General features: G+C 41.8%; 1 protein-coding gene across 1 annotated transcript in view; it reads left to right on the forward strand.

The window, feature by feature from the left end:
- Positions 1–15752, forward strand: part of LOC144755594 (chitotriosidase-1-like) — a 106260-nt gene extending 90508 nt beyond the window's left edge. The window contains exons 10-11 of the mRNA XM_078644702.1: positions 1162–1294; positions 14563–15752. Coding sequence (XP_078500828.1) covers positions 1162–1294; positions 14563–14723 — 294 coding nt within the window. The 3' untranslated portion in view covers positions 14724–15752. The remainder of the gene's footprint in view (positions 1–1161; positions 1295–14562) is intronic.
- The last annotated feature ends 512 nt before the right edge of the window (positions 15753–16264 follow it).

The raw sequence follows: 16264 nt of genomic DNA on the forward strand, positions 1-16264 counted from the left end.
GACACCTTATTTGCTCCAATTCAAGGCTGAGCAGAGGATGAGGAAAGCTTCAGAGCTAATGAAAATTAGCCTGCAGGACTTTTGGGCAGGTAAAAGGTGCCGTTTTAAAAGTTATGTTTCATCAATATTTACTAAAAATGCAACCTCACCATTGATTTGGATATTTAATCATTATTAAAAATAATTGTTTTTCTAGCTGGTCCCATTCCTGGGAAACTTACAATACTTTTAAACTGTGCTCTGGTTTTCATTTTAGGACTGCTAGTCCTGCCACAGTTAAAATAGCATTTTGAGCCTTGTCATTGTAGGAACATAATAATATTTATTTTCTAAATGGCCCACTTTTAAATACCAGGTACCCTACTTTGTCACCTACAAGCGTTACCTGGGGGTGACTTATTAATATTTAAAAGGGAGGTTTACCTGTTAAAAGAGGTTATTTTGACAGGAGGCAATGCAGGGTTTACACTGCAGCAGATAGTAGGCCTATAGCCACATTTACACTGCCACCATAGTGGATTGCACAATAGGTGCTGTACTCCATTAGAGAGTATTAAGTTCAGGCCCTGAGTACACTTTCTGCACTATTTACTAGGGACATACAGGCATATTAAATATACCAATCAGGACTCAGCCACTTTAACCATGTTTGAAAGGGTGAGAACAGGTACTTAATTAGTGGTTACTGGGTGAAAGTGCACAGAGTTGTACAACCAGCAAAAATAGGGCCCAGCAACATCTGATGTGACTACACAGAAAAGGTGGATTTCCTTAAATAATCATTCTACCCAAACAATCAAATAAAATAAACATAAATATATAACAATACACCAAGAGGATATTCTTCATTTACATAAACAGAGAAAGGATGTCTGTGACCAGTACTGACCTGACTAACATGATGGCTGTTCAGATCTTGGCTTTCCTTTTACAGACCATGAGTATCTAGTGATTGAAGGGCGTCGAGTAAGTCACTCCTAGAACATATTTTTGTAAAAGGAAAGCCTAGGATCGACACATGGAGTCATCTAAGAACCCAACTCTGTGAGCTCATCGGAGCTCAGTGCCAAAATAATATTTTCTCACATGACTTGAAAGTGTGTTATCCACAGCAGAGCGGGCAATGCCACGTGCCACTAATGTTCCTTTTGTCTTCGGTAGGTAGAGTATCTGAAGGCAAAAGGCTTTGGGGGGGCCATGGTGTGGGCCTTGGACATGGATGACTTCACGGGGACCTTCTGCGACAAGGGAAAGTACCCACTTCTGCAGGCCCTCCATGCTGAGCTGAACCCTGGTAATGACAGATGTATTTCTACTTTGATAACTTAAATCTGTGAGAAAAAACTGCCTACTTGGTGTGTGTATTTATGTATTATTTTGACATCTGAACCAGTTTAATGCAATAGGGCAACATTTTGTGTTTTAGAGCTAGCTTAATTCCTAAATTTGTGACCAGCACAGTCATTCATTTACTACCATACAGATGGAGTCCCCTAACTGACATGCAAAAGACTGAGCTGGGTCTGTTGGCTTTTTTCTGTTCAGTGGCTTGTTGAGGATTCTGATTTTCTACAGGACAGATTGCCTCTGCTTCTATTTCTCGTCAGCCAACAAGATATTGCCCCCGGAACAGGAACTTGTACTCCATATACCACCCAGGTGACTGGTACACTGGATAAAGTTCCACATGTAATACCATTTGTAATAGCGATTACTTAATTGTGATTTTCAGGGAATCACAATTAGGTAATCCCAAATACAAATGTATGAAACTCAAAGATTCCTAGGGGGTCGCAAATCGACCTACCTCATTAGTATTAATGAGGTAGGTCGCAATTTGAGACCCCCTAGGAATCTCTAAAATCATGGGGATGGTGGCCGGCTTGGGTCAGCAGACAACCATGTCTGTGATTGGTTTTAAATAAAGCATTTTTTTTTGTAAAGGAGTCCGTTTTCCTTAAAGGAAAACAGGTTACTTTACAAAATGAAAAATTAAAAGTTTAACTGTCATTTTTTTAGAACAGGCAGTGGTCTGTGGGACCACTGCCCGCTCTTAAAAACAGTTTTTGCATACATTCACCAAGGAGAAAGGGCCCCTTGGGGGCCCCTTCCCATTTGTGAATGGGTTACCACCAACTTGAAGTTGGTGGTAAATTGCAACTGTTTTGCAACTGCATTCACGGTCACAAAACATTCATATATACCGTTACGATTCAGTATTTGGAAGGGGCTCCCTAAACATGCCCCTTCCAAATAAAGAATCGCAAACCCATTTTGTGATTCAGTAACAGGTTACTGAATCACCAAAAAGTGTTTAATACATGTAAAAGCCTTTTTTGGGTTCGCAAACGGGTAGAACGCAAAATTGGTAGATACATGTGGCCCATAATGTTAGTTGTGCAGGCATGACATAACTCAGACACCACATCACTGTCACCAGGAATTTTGTGCTGTGCGGCCATTTTGAGGTAACTCTGAGGCGGACATCATTTCAAAGAAACATCTTATACTTATACTCTCCTTTCACACGCAATCTTCTAGATGCCTGCTTGATGTTTTAATACTATCATGTGGCATATTGGAACCAAAAGGTGAGAGAATCAGAGGACCGGCTTCCCCACCTGACTACATTGTATGGTTTGGGTTAGATGATATGCCCCAGTAGTATTCCAAGTCAACAACAGGAGTATTTATAAAAAGGCCGAATGTCTGTATTTAGCGCCAATCAAACCATGTACATTCAGTTGATTCAGATCTCGTCCCCATAGCAAGAGTTGTGCAAGATCTATTTTCACACCACACACGTTATCTTGTGGTCACCAGCACTTCTCATTGAGAAATATCCTGTTAGATGAGGAGAATGCTTAAAAATTACTTAATAGAGCGCAAACTGGAGGAGAGAGAGACCTCAAACAAACAGGAGCTCACAGTGGAGAGCAGAACACATTAGACTTTGAATAACATTATTCTAGAATATTCTTTAATGAAACAAGACATAGATATTATGACAAAGATAGACATGTAAGGGAAAAAACTAACTAGATATAGTAAGAACAGGTTCAGAATAGCCTTGAAAACTGGCTTCATGTATGGATTATATTACTTCTGATTTCAAGGTGTCTTTCCTTTGAAAGTGTGATTACTTTCCAGTGTCTGGCAGGGACTTTTTCGAATGTTATTCTACTCTTGGATACAACACATTTCCCCTCCTTTGTTGAGCTCATAACTCGGCAGCCCACACCAACAAATCACTCTAACAGGAAACAGTTGGATGTGCTCAGTTTCTTTATTGCACCAATTACTCCGACCAACCATGCATGCTGGTAATATGAGCGTGTAAACAGACATCACGTGTCTTGCAGGAATGTAGTGCTGTTGACAGCCATCTTGCAGTGCTGGCATGTAGGAAGGTGGAATCTGACTACATGGTTGCCCTCACTTTTTTTGATGTTTTGATGGTTTTTGAATTAGTTTGGCTGGGATCCTGCTATTCAGGGCCCCAGCCTATCTGCTTCCTCTCTAAATTGATTGCATATACTTTAGGTACACTCTAGATTGGGTACTGGGTTACCTTTGTGAGTCCCTAGTATATGGTACCTTAGGTACTAGGGGCATAGGTACCCAAAGGCCTACCTGGGGCTGAAGCAAGTATTATGCCACCCATGGAAAGCTTCCAAAATAACACCACAGGTCTGCTACTGCAGCCTGGGTAAGGTGGTGCTTCCACCCCTTACTAAGATATAGGTTACCTATATCTACCTTTAATCACTGACACAGATAAACCTTTAGGTCACTCCTATGGCAGGCCTTATCAATCCTGAAGGCAGAGTGCTTGGTTTTGTGTGAGTGAGTGCCCAAGCATGAAATGAGCATCTCTGCAGCTTTTAGAATCTATTCTCTGATGCTGTTCTGTGATGCAGCCAGACCATATACTCTTATGCATTATAAGATCACGGTAAATGCTAACTTTGGAATGGCTGCATGGAAGCATGTTATGTTTAGTGTCCAACACTTTGGAATTCCACCCTTCTAGAGGGAGAAGACATGTACACACTTACCTGACCGGTCTGTGGCTGGATTCTGCAGCCACAGACACAAGTCTGACCTCCTGCTGCTGGACGAAACTCCAGCAGGAGAGGCCTGAACAATAGGTTTCCTGTCACAGGGAGGTGTAACCACCCCCCAGACAGGCTTTAGTGTATTGGGGCTGGGTGGGTGCATTAATAGAATGCTTTTCAGACAGTGCTGGGGGTACACTTGGTGTCCCTGTGCATACCCCAGTTCAAACAGGTTGCAGGGGCACTCAGCCCCTGCTCTGGCACGAAACTGGACAAAGGGAAAGGGGTGTAACCACACCCTCCCATAGGTGGGACCCTAGAGTAAGTCCAACCCCTAAATTTAGTATAAGTATGGGAACCCAGTCCTTAGGACTTTGGATTATACCTGGACGAAACTCTGAAACATATATCCTGGAACTTCAACATTCTATTTCGACTAGAAGACGGAAGAATCTCCCTTGGGGTCAAGGAGTGACTCCCCTGTTTAAACAGACACCAAAGAAGCATCTTGCAGGTATGCATTTCCAAGGCTCCCGCCGGATCATGATGGATTTGCGACACAAGACCCAGACTTCCGTACTTCTCCAAGGCCGACACGAGATCCCAGCAAAGCTGAGACTCGTAGCCCTCACGAATGACGTGGAACCGGAACCCCTGGACACCGTGCACATTTGCAAGTGCATCAACTTTCAGAGCTTTCCCAAAGTTGTGCATTGGGCTATTTGTAGTCCAAGCCTGGAGAACCATCTGCACTGAAGATTGTGGGCCTACACTCCACGAGTGTTCCGTGAGCCCGCTTCTAGCACTTCTGCTTGAGTCCCCTTTGCGATCCCTGGTCCGTCAACTGGTGGGTACCCACGTAGGTAACTCTTTTGTTCCTTGAGCTTCCCTGGTTACTCCAGAGGAGCCCTGACTCCCCTCCAAAGGGTGAGTCCCTCAGATCTTGCTGGTCTTCACCAAAGCCAATCTTTGCTTTCTGCATGGTTTGCTGTTGCCAAGGCTTGTTGGGTACAATCTAGGTACCGACAATGCAGCATTGGACATCCTTCGTGGGACAGCTCGAATCCAGCTACTTGTTGTGGTCGACGCCTCCTGGTCCTTGTGGCTGAAGAGTCAAGCTTCACCTTCTGCACCTGAAATCAACCGACATTGGTGGGCATCTGCTCATTGCCTTCCTGGTCACTGGCTAGTGACCCAGACTCTGTCCCCTCTGCTTCCAGATTCTTCAGATCTCCGATCCACCCTTGGATCCATCCGGACACTTTCCACTTGGTCGCCAGCAACACTGTTACGCAGCTTGCCATAGAAACCGACGTCGAAACCCGACCCGACACGAAAAGACACCTATGCACCCGGCTTCCCTGGGTGAGGTAACTCGAGTACTACGGTGCTCCTATGGGTATTGACTCTAGAACTGCCTAGTTCTAAAGCGGTTTGCTCCAAGTCCACTTCTAAGTGTCCCTAATCTTTAAAATTCTAACCGCAACTTTCTCCATACAAGTCAATGGTGATTTGCGGCTGTGTTTAGACACTGCACGTGTCCCCCGTGGGTCTCCTGTGTCACTACTTTGGGTGGTTCCTGGTTGCCTGAGTATTTCTACAGACACTAGGCCTTGTCTCTATGTCTATTGTCGTTCCTACACCACTTTCTTAGTATATGGTTTGTGATGCCCCTAGGGCTAATCATATATTTTGCTAAGTAAGTGTGTGCTAAATAGGTTTACAGAATGTTCTTTTGCTTCTAGCCTCATAAGGAGACTAGAGGGATGTGTTTAGAATAAATACATAAACGTTATATATATACCTGGTGTGGTTCTCCTTTCATTTGGTCATTCATGAGATTATAGACTGGTAAAACAAGCTGCTTTACATTCCTTCAAGACTTAGCCTGAAGGCTGCTCTCCACAGCTACCACTTTGAAAGCTTTCTATATAGGTTGTCTTTAAACCTACCATTAATAAGGGTCGCTTGGACTGGTGCAAGGTGCTCACTAGAATAGTGGACAGCATATACCAGGCCAACTTTTCATATGGCATGTTCCACATATCAATATTGTGAGGGCACACTTGTCTATTATCCCAGGTTTTTGGTCTGCCAAGTTGTCTGATAGCATGTTCAAGATGTCTCAGAGTCAGACGTCCCGGCATTGTAGCTCAGGCATTCCTCATTACGCTTTTTGTACTACTGCATTTGTAACAGGAAACGTAAAAAGACGAGCCCCAGGGCCAGAATGTAAGGTGGGTGGATTTAAAAAGCGAGAACCCCATGAAACTGAACTGCTTCCATTTATACCAAATCGCAGCCACAGTTTGCTGGTACAATAGATCGTACAGGTGCTCAGGGCGCCGTGAACAGCTCTATCGTTACAACCTGATAAGGCAGTGTGTCCTTTTCCGAGAGACACTGAAGAAGGACATTTACAGGAGTCCCTGAGCCTGCCCGCCCAAAGGATGAGGCGGGTTCAGAAGTCAAGTACACCCTGGGCGCTCATCAGAATGTATTTTTAATCTGCAACCTTCTTAACATGTACAATTTTGCAGCTGACATAAGTAAATCCAAGGGCATAATTAATGCTCGAATTCTCATTTTGTCAATATAAAATTAAATGTCCAGCACGAGCCGCTCAAATGCCTTACAGGTGTATTACGGTCTTCTGACATAAACACTAGGTGAAGGTCCATCAGGTTCCTCTCGGTCTTAGTCATAAAGCCTGCTTCTGCCCCTCTCTCCCAAAAACTGGGGTTCAAGAACGTTTTGGCGACCCGTGAGCATGTGAGCCCACTTACATCACAATGTTGGCCCTTCAAATAAAGCAGACTGAGAGGCACAAGACCATGGGATCCAGAGGGAGAGGTAGGCGGTCTGTTAAGCGAGTACACTTCTGAAGTGACATGCTTGCTCACGTGTGAAGACATGTCTGTGGGAAGAGAGATCTGTACCCGCAATCATCCAACATTATGAAGCATCTTGTGCGTAGGCACAACTGCTGCAAGCACCTACCGGCTAATAGGTCTCTTAATCTTCCATTTTGGCACATGCCGTGCACTGCCAGACAGAAGCCCATTGGCAAGGAAAGGCAGCAGATAGAGTGGCAGTTGATCCTGAGGTCTGAATTTGGTGTGCAGGCTCACACATAACCACACAAGAGGTATGTGCTTGTAACTATGGCCCTTTGTAGAAAGCCAAGGAGAAACCAAATAGTCACAAGTGCTGTGCAAGAAACATTCAATATGTACATATATAGTTAGGAGCTGTTAAAAATATATTTGGGCGAGGCACTGAAGGCCAGAGAATATTTGAATATCTAATGCATTTGGAAGGAAGTTGAAATTTGGATGCATACGAGATTGCTGTCAGAATCCAAAACATAATGCCCTGAAAGAAAGGAAGACATTTTATGTGTGAAAGCAGCTATACAAAGAAAACCTTGAGAAATGGGTACCTAAATTAAGAGAATTGGCATCCTTTGGTGAATTTTAAATCCTAGGAGCTTAAGCTATGAAGACCAGGTATCAACAGATTAAAGTTATGAATGTGTACAACAGAGTCAAAAGGTGCGACTTAGGTTACTGTAACTTTGAACCCTATCATAAAACAGGCAATATATATTTGTCAGTCAAAGGCAGTCTGTGGTGGAAGAAATGAATGAAGTCCGGTCACACACATATCCATGGAAAAATAAGTGAGAGTACCAATTCACATTGACAATGAACAGTGATGTCATGTAGAGTGATGTCATTTACTTGTCAGACCCTTTATTCTAATGGAAAAGGGGCTATTTTAGCAATAAATGGAATATACGATGGAGGCTGGGCAAAAACAGTGCTCACTGTGAAATAACTAATCATTGGACTTGTTAATTAGAGATTAGAATTCTAGGCCATATGTGACGCTGCGACCTATGAGGTGAGAGGTCAAGGCAGCAAGATACGTTTCAGCCGCAGCTGCTGCAGGTAAGAGTGGTGGGGCCGGCTGGGGCGGGGGGGGGGGGGGGGATATCGAAAGACGACCACAAGGGAAAATTAAATAAATAATTAATTGGACGCTTTACATCAATATAACTCACTTTTGGGAGCACAGGCTACTGGTGATATTCGGAAGCCATGCTCTATGGAAAAAAGTGCTGCAAATTGGGTGTTACAATAAAACGTTTATAGAGCGCTACTTATTAGCACAGTTTTGTGAAATGTTTGTGATCTTTTAGTTCACTGATTCATCTTTGTCTCAATCGAAATAGGGAGTGCTGCAATAAAACAAAGTGTCCCAGCACAAGTAAGGAAGGAAGTAAAAGAAATACTTGCAGTTTTCTTTGCAAATGGAATAACTTGAAAGATGAAATCTAGTGGTGGAAATCTATTTAGTCATTTCCACGAAAGAGTGGGACATAAGAATGTGCACTGCCTTAAGATATTTAGATCAGATGCTTGGTGAGGCTGCCAACCTATTGTGAACTGGAATGTTCAACCATGGAACAGAAGAGGGTAGTGTTTTCCTGTGAGTTCCCACAAACAAGCAGCAGGGTTAATCTCACAGCAAATGCAAGTTCATCTATGGCTAACAATTAGGAAAATCAAATAGTCAGCAAAATAAATAACTGATAAGGTCCAAATCTAGTTAATTAAAATAAAAAATGACAAGAAAACTTCACAAAAATGAAAAATGAGACCAGTAGATCAAAAGTAAAGGAATGGGGAAAATGCCCGGCAGATAAGCATTTGAAAAAGTTGTTCAATTGAAAAAAAGTTGAAATATTCCAAAATAAACCTTTTCAAATTGAAAAAAAAAAATCACCCTTCTGGCCTGTTCACCCCCACCATTTGTGTGCTGACCGGTACTGATGGTAGCCGACTGACTGGGCCCTGAGCCATGGTAGTCAGGCCCGGATCCAGTGCTATGTTAAACACACGCACATGCATTGATGGACACTTATAATTGGCATGACCTACCCTATAAGTCCATAGTATATAATAGGACCTGGCAGTTTAGAGGCCAAAAGCCTTTTTTGCACTTGCATGCTTGTAGTGCTGAGAATCTGAGGCCATTTTAAAAGCATCTCTGAGTTGCAGCACTGCTTTTAAAAAGTAAATTCACTAGAAATCCGACTTTGGTGGCAGGTACACTCCAAAAGTTATAATCTACATTTCTGTTTCATAGCAGGTACCCTCAATGTCTCCCCTAGGTGTTCCAGGGATAGGGGTTCAGGTAACTATAACCAGGGTCCCTATAAAAGAGGTTTTATACACCCTGGTGAGGGAAAACTGCCCCTTTGATTTGTCCCCAGTGTAGGAAATTCCCTGCAAAATCGACTGTGGTGCAGTGGGCACTGTGAAGTCTTAATCTACATCATTTTTACTTACTAGGTAGCCCCAGGGCTCCACCTAGGTGTCCCAGGGATGGGGGGGTCCTGTCATTGTGAGCAGGGTCCTTATAAAAGATTATTTTTAACCCCTTCGTGTTTTGGACGGCTCCTGGCCGTCCTACATCACGGTGGGCTTTTGCGGAGGATGGCCGGGGGCCGTCCAAACCCCACCCGCTCATTTATTCTCCCGTACAGTGGGCGAATTATCGCAGCGTGCAAGAGGTTAAGCCCTGGTGGGGGAGGAAATGCACATTTCACTTTCCCCATTGTAGATACTTGGCCTCATAGGCTAACATTGAAATATTTTATGAATGCAATACTATTGCTAGGAAAGTATAGAGAATATAATTAAAAGACTTAACAGAATGGTATTGATAAATCCAACAGATTGCGCTTGTTGAATTTATCTTAATGTATACTGAAAATAATTTATAACACTTTGTCTGTAAGGCAAAATCCAGTCTTTCTGCAGCCTTCCCTGATTGGTCAGTGCTGCTAGGCTAACCAAAGCTGCCTTGATTAGGTGATATGTGGCTATCTAGGGGGAAGGTTATCTGCTGTAGAGAGCTCTGGGACTCGTCATGAATGCCAGGACAGGGAAGAGGGGTCATAAAGCATGAGGCTTCAAAGGAGGATAGGATAAGCATGGAATGCCAGGCCTATGAACCCCCTAGTCTCTGTGCCCCAGCCAGCTAACAGGCTTAAGGAAGGAATTTGATAGATGTTAGGGGAGGAGAGCTATAGAAATCAGCCACTCTGAGAGTTGGTTTAGTTAGTTCTTACTGCTCTGCTGAGATTTCAGCCATGGTGCATTTTGGAGAAATTTTATTTTTTGGGGGACAAGAAGATGCCACTCTTTTGAGGAAATGGTCATGTGCCTGGGTGGCACCCTGCATCCCATTGCCCAGGGGTGCCACCCCCTTTGATGCCCAGAGGCTGTGATTAAATATGTGAGAGGTGCAAAGCCTCTCAGTTCTCTTCCCTGAAGCTACAAGAAGGAGGATTATTGCCCTGCTGGAATCCTGATCTGCACCAATGGCCTACCTGATGAAGACTGTGCCTGCAGCATTACCTGGGACTGCAGCTCTGAGGACTTTGCCTTGCTTCAAGAAGAAGTAAGGAGTGGATCCCCTACAGCTACAGGTTAACAGAGCTTAACTGACCTTTCACCAGCCAGAGTCCTCCTTCTGAAGTGCGTCCAGTGGAGTATTAAGGGTTTGACCAAGTGCATTGTGGGAAGTGAAGTCTAGGCCTGCCAAGGAACATCTAGGAGATGTCAGACCCTTGGATTTGTGTTTTGGACACTTGGAACCCACCAGGAGACCTTCTTGAAGGACCTCCATAAGTTTGGGAAGCTTTTTTGAAAAAGCTTCATAAGGTGACTGACCCGACCGCGAGAGCCGAGCCGGCCTCCTTCAACTTCGACCCAGCCCGCAATCCAGGTTCGCCCCGCTGAAGAGCCCTGAAGGTCCAACATCCAGAGTTTGACGGGGAGCTCCCTGAAACTCAAGCCGTTGAACCCTCACCAAATGTTGACTAACGGAGAGCATAGAAGGCCGTCGGCGGAAAAAGCTCCAGAATTTTTTTCTCGTGCAAATGTCAATTTCGACCGAAGCCTCCTGCGTGGGTATATGACCATGGCTCCATCGCGGTCATCCTCAAACTTTGATTTTGTCCCAGTCAGGTGCAGCCAAATGTCCGGAAGTGGGTCTATTGGTTCTTAAGCACTAGAAAGTGTTTATTCTTGAAAAATTCAGGCCATTCTGATATCATTTTAAAGATAAAAATATATCCCATTTATATAAATTGGTGTGGGATTATTATTGTGTGTTGTGCCTTACTTGTTTACCGTATTGGTGTTTTTAAATGTTTTACATGCCTGTCTCCCAAGTTAAGCTTCATTGCTTGGTGTCATTAGCAAAGAACTCATTTATAAAGACCCTATTCAGGACCTCGTACCATGTCGGTGGTCTTGTTTCTGATTTTAGGTGCCAACCTACCACTACCAATAAACAACCTTCAAACAACCACAAACCAATTGATTAAGAGGGCTGGTTGAAAGCCTGATAAAGTTACCAAAATCAAAAGGTCTTGACTAATGCTGGATTTAAAACTGTTTTTCAATGGTGCGCTTTGGTATGGAAACAGTGCTAGGTTGATGTTCCCTATGAATTTTCTCAGCATTATCTGCATTACCCATGGCACAAAGGTTTTCAGGGGTAGTGACAGACTATGAACAAAGGTTGGCCTTAGGTTTGAAAATGACCCAGTATTACATCAGTGATTCTTTTTTGCACTTTTATTTGCAAGGAGAGGATAATTTATGATAATGGGGTCCAGTTTGCTCCAATGCACATGGATAAATGACAAAGAACTAGATAATGCACATGTCTGCTGTTTGTATTTTCCATGCTTTAAAAGCCATGTAGAACTTTCATTGAGTACCACATGAATGCCTGTAACTGCCTTACATTGTGGGTTGAGCATGGAGAACACTGTTCTGGATTTAGTTTGTGCAAGAAAGCCTGTGTTTTATTTCCTAAAAAGACAACTCTCCTCCCAGAAATGTGAAACATATTTTCTTCAACACTATGTGCATTCCTGTAAACGGTGATCAATATTTTCTATTTTTGTTTTTCAACTTGCTCACAGTTTGTGGAGGAAATAAGTGAAAACCGAAATTTTTTAAATTTCCGAAAACAATAGCAAATTGTAAATTCAGCAAAGTGCTATCAATAAAGGATGGTTATAAAGGAAAGTGATGCATTTTTGGTATAAGTTGTTATCCTACAATCTTCTGTTCCCACACTTCTCCCACACAGTGTTCTCCAAGCTTCAAGTGTGGGTCAGCTTCTTGAATGGGACAGGAAAGGCACTAAACAGCAACCATGCACAAGGGTTGCGAGAGTAGAATAATGCTGGGACTTTTGCAATGACGGATTGCTACAGTATTTGGGCCTGTGGGTGGCTGTTTTTATTTAAACAATTTACCAGACATTTTTTAAAACCAGAGACCGTGGGAAAATGCAGGCGTGTGTGTTTCAGTGGATTCCACCCTCCTTTCGTACCCAGAATGCCCTGGAAACATCAAAGTATGTGTATAGAAAAAGTCAAACTTTACAAGATGTAAAACACTGGCATTTGTGGCCAATGGCAAATGTCCCACCATCCAGCAAAAACTGAGGAAGATGATAGACTTAACCAGTAAAATGTACATCTGTACAAGGGTGGTGTAAGGGCAAAACAGTAAGAATGTGATCCAGTAGAAGCATGTGTAAATATTTTGTGTGCTCAGACATGAGCTACTTACCACACATCATAATCTCAACTCCTCAGCAACACTATTCACAATTACACAGAGTTTGGCCATTAGAAACGCTACAATAAATCACAACCATAAGGTCCTCCGATAGATCTTCGTAAGAGCTAATAAGGACTCAGATAATTAGAGACGGAAAGTCACTCCTTCATGAGGACCTAGAATAAAGAAGTGCCAAGCTAATAATAATACTTTCACAATGTCAATAATATCATCAATAAGAAAAAGAAACACATGGAATAGTCAACAGATACCTTTATCTAAACTTCAATATGAATGGTCAAAGCACAAAAATACATTAGAATCATTTAATATCAGTAATTCTTTGTAATACAGGTACATCACAATAAATCACAGCTTAGAGCAAATACATAATCAAATAACATCTGATGTGAAGGGAGAGAGAGAAAAAGAGATAATAAAATTGCAAAATACAAATGCGATTAAGAATCATACAAACCAGGAATCGGTTGTAGATTTTCAGAATCAGGTCACAAGGTGAGCTCATTAAAATGCTAGAGTACAGTGTACAATATCTGGAATTTCGACTTAACCAGCCGGTAAAGTGCTAAGGTAATCAGGAGAGTTCAGTTCAAGGGAAATCAGAGTTCGAACCGACAGCATGTCAGGCTCAGGATTTGCAAGGAAAATACCCACTGCACTCGTCCTTTTCCCATGAGTAATTTTTTCACAGTTTGCATAGTTTCCATAGTTCAAAATCTGTGGTGCCACTGTCGTGTGATAATTTACTAACCCAAATCATCCGGAACCCCTATGTAATGTCTTTGTTCAGTGTTCACTGTTTTCTAAGAATATACAATAATACTTCCCTTCAAAAATTGGAAATACATTTACAACTTATCATGATCGCTCAATATGCTCTCCTCTGAACTTGCAACAAGGTTGATAGTTACAAAGAAAATGTCCATTATTCAAACTGTAGGAAAGAAACTGCAGCGATAAGACTCATAGCTACAATGCAATCAGGTCAGCATTTCTAGTTCATCCGAAGGAAATAATAAGAACTCAATACATTTGCAATTTCGAGGCCTACATGGAAAACAACTGAATCATCATTTGCCAATGAATAAGCATGCTAATATTGAAAACATTTAGAGAAATAAAGATGCATAAGAAATAATATAAGAATGCATCATTTTATTAAATGTATAAGCATTGTCTGATTACGATTCATTAAAATATAAGCAAACACTCTCTTAGATTTACGTGTAAAAGAAACTTTAAACAGGAATCATTTTACTTAAACGTTTTTATTAGCATATTTTGCTAAACAACAATTTGCATTATTACTTTTCACATTATTATCACAGCACATTAGTAGGTTTCTCTCTCTGTCATGAATTACTCAATCTCACGTTTGTGACACTTCTGCATGTTTTTACGATGCAATTTAAAACTTTTACGAATTTGTGACACTTCTGCATGCTTTTAAGATGCAGTTTTAAACTTTCACGTATTTTACGAGACACTCTGTTAGTCATGTTTCTTTAGTAGATTTTAGTATCACACCCAATGAGAAGGATTTGATCGAGCAAAACATTCCTAAAAATCACACTCCATCAAATGCAACATTTGCAGTTAATGTGGGGGAGGTGAGTTTGAAATGAGAAAAAGAAGGACTGCATCCAGAAGGTCTGTTCTTATGACAGCTGCATTGATTGGCAAAAGTAATATTTGAGATATCTGCTGAATGGATAAACATTTAGCTCATAGGTTTTGCAGATTTAAGTATTTTTGTTTACTACCTTTTATGTGCCCCTACTTGATGCACCTAACCTCCTGATATTCCCTTGTTCTCGTTTCAGGCTGGTGCTCCAACAAGGCTGATGACCTCTATGAAGATCCTCAGAATCCCGCTAAATTCTATATCTGTACTACCCAAAAGGGCCAAAGCTTCTTCTGCCCGCAAGGGATGCTCTTCTTCAAAGCCTGCAAATGTTGCAACTGGCCTGTTCAGGGTGAATAAGGCCAGCACCTCCTGGACTTGTGAGCAGTCAGTTGTACATTTCTGTAACCCCCGAAGGGAAATATCAGACAACCTCACTCAAAACAAACAATTATAACATGCTCAATGATGAACCTCATGTTCTCACACCTTTTAAAGGTATGTTTTTTCATTCACACAGTATGGGACAGCCAGTCATGTATCTTAAATTAATTTTTGCTGTGGTCATTGAGAGATTGACCTATGTGCAGAGCCTGCTGGAGCAGAGTCTGACATGTCAGACTCTGCCTTGTCTATACTAGAATTTCAGTAACCCCATTGCACAGGTCCATCCGTATCCTGTCACCGACTCTTGTTCGTTTGAACCTCTGTTGCCCCCAACTGTTACCAAATCTGCATTACAATTATGCCTCATGAATACATTTGCATTGGCCCTCCAATTACGCATTAGGCATCATCTATTAAGTCCAATATGAGGTGATTTATCTCTTTTCAAACATTAGGGCACGTTCACAGTATATGATACAACGTGGATTTTTTTTAAAAATGTGAACAATGCCATGATTAACCAATAAAAAAATGTTACTAATATAGGAGCAAAAGGTTAAAACACACAAAAATATCAGTTTTTTGATTCTGAAATACCTAATGTACTTAATGTAGGCAAACAAATCTCTACCAATTATGATGTGAGAAATGAAATTAACTTGTTTAATACATTTTATAAATAGGAGCTCTTGTTACTAAAGGTACTGCTGCACTCTGAATTTGTTAATTGCTAAATGCATAATCTATATAATTATACCTAGTATCGGAGGTAAAACTGCTTCCCATTACTTGAAGTCATGTTACACACTGTAAACCAATGACATGCAGTGAAACTGGACTGCACGTTCCTGGCAGTGACTTGCTAATGGCCGATTGTGCACAACAAAAGTGTCACTATTAGGAGATTAGTTATTAAAGATGCTATTTAATACATTAACGTGCCCTTCAGAAGATAAAATAAAGGATAAAACTATAATAAAAAAAGAAATAAGACATAATTAACATGACTTTAACTGGTGTTTTTTGTTCTGTTTTTGCAAACAATGATCAAGGACTACGGTGCTTGTTTCCAAAATTGTTATAAAGGTTACTGTCACAGGACCTTGACTTCAAGGACTTTCTGATAAAACATTCATCAAGGATGTGATGGTGGAGTTATTCATCCCAGGGATCGGGCGAACAGCTCACACGCAAACATTCATGATGAAAAGAACTCAAGCCCAAAACTCTGCACTTTGTGGCAAAGAGCTGTCTTCATGTTCAAACAAAAGCTAATACGTTTTCTCAGTTTTAGTACCTATAATTTTTTCTAAAGGGCTTTTACAAGTAAAAAATGGGGACTAGGAAAAGTAGGTCTAAAAAAATGAAAAGGATGAAGAAAGTGCGCACTGTCAGGGACATGCAAACCACATGCACAAATCAGTGGATGTGGTGAGCCATGAGTGACGGGTGGTTGAGGCATGAGTGACAGGTGGATGAGGAATGAGTGATGGGTGGATGAGGCATGAGTGACA

This window comes from Lissotriton helveticus, chromosome 5_1, assembly GCF_964261635.1.
Source record: "Lissotriton helveticus chromosome 5_1, aLisHel1.1, whole genome shotgun sequence".
Lineage (NCBI taxonomy): Eukaryota > Metazoa > Chordata > Amphibia > Caudata > Salamandridae > Lissotriton > Lissotriton helveticus.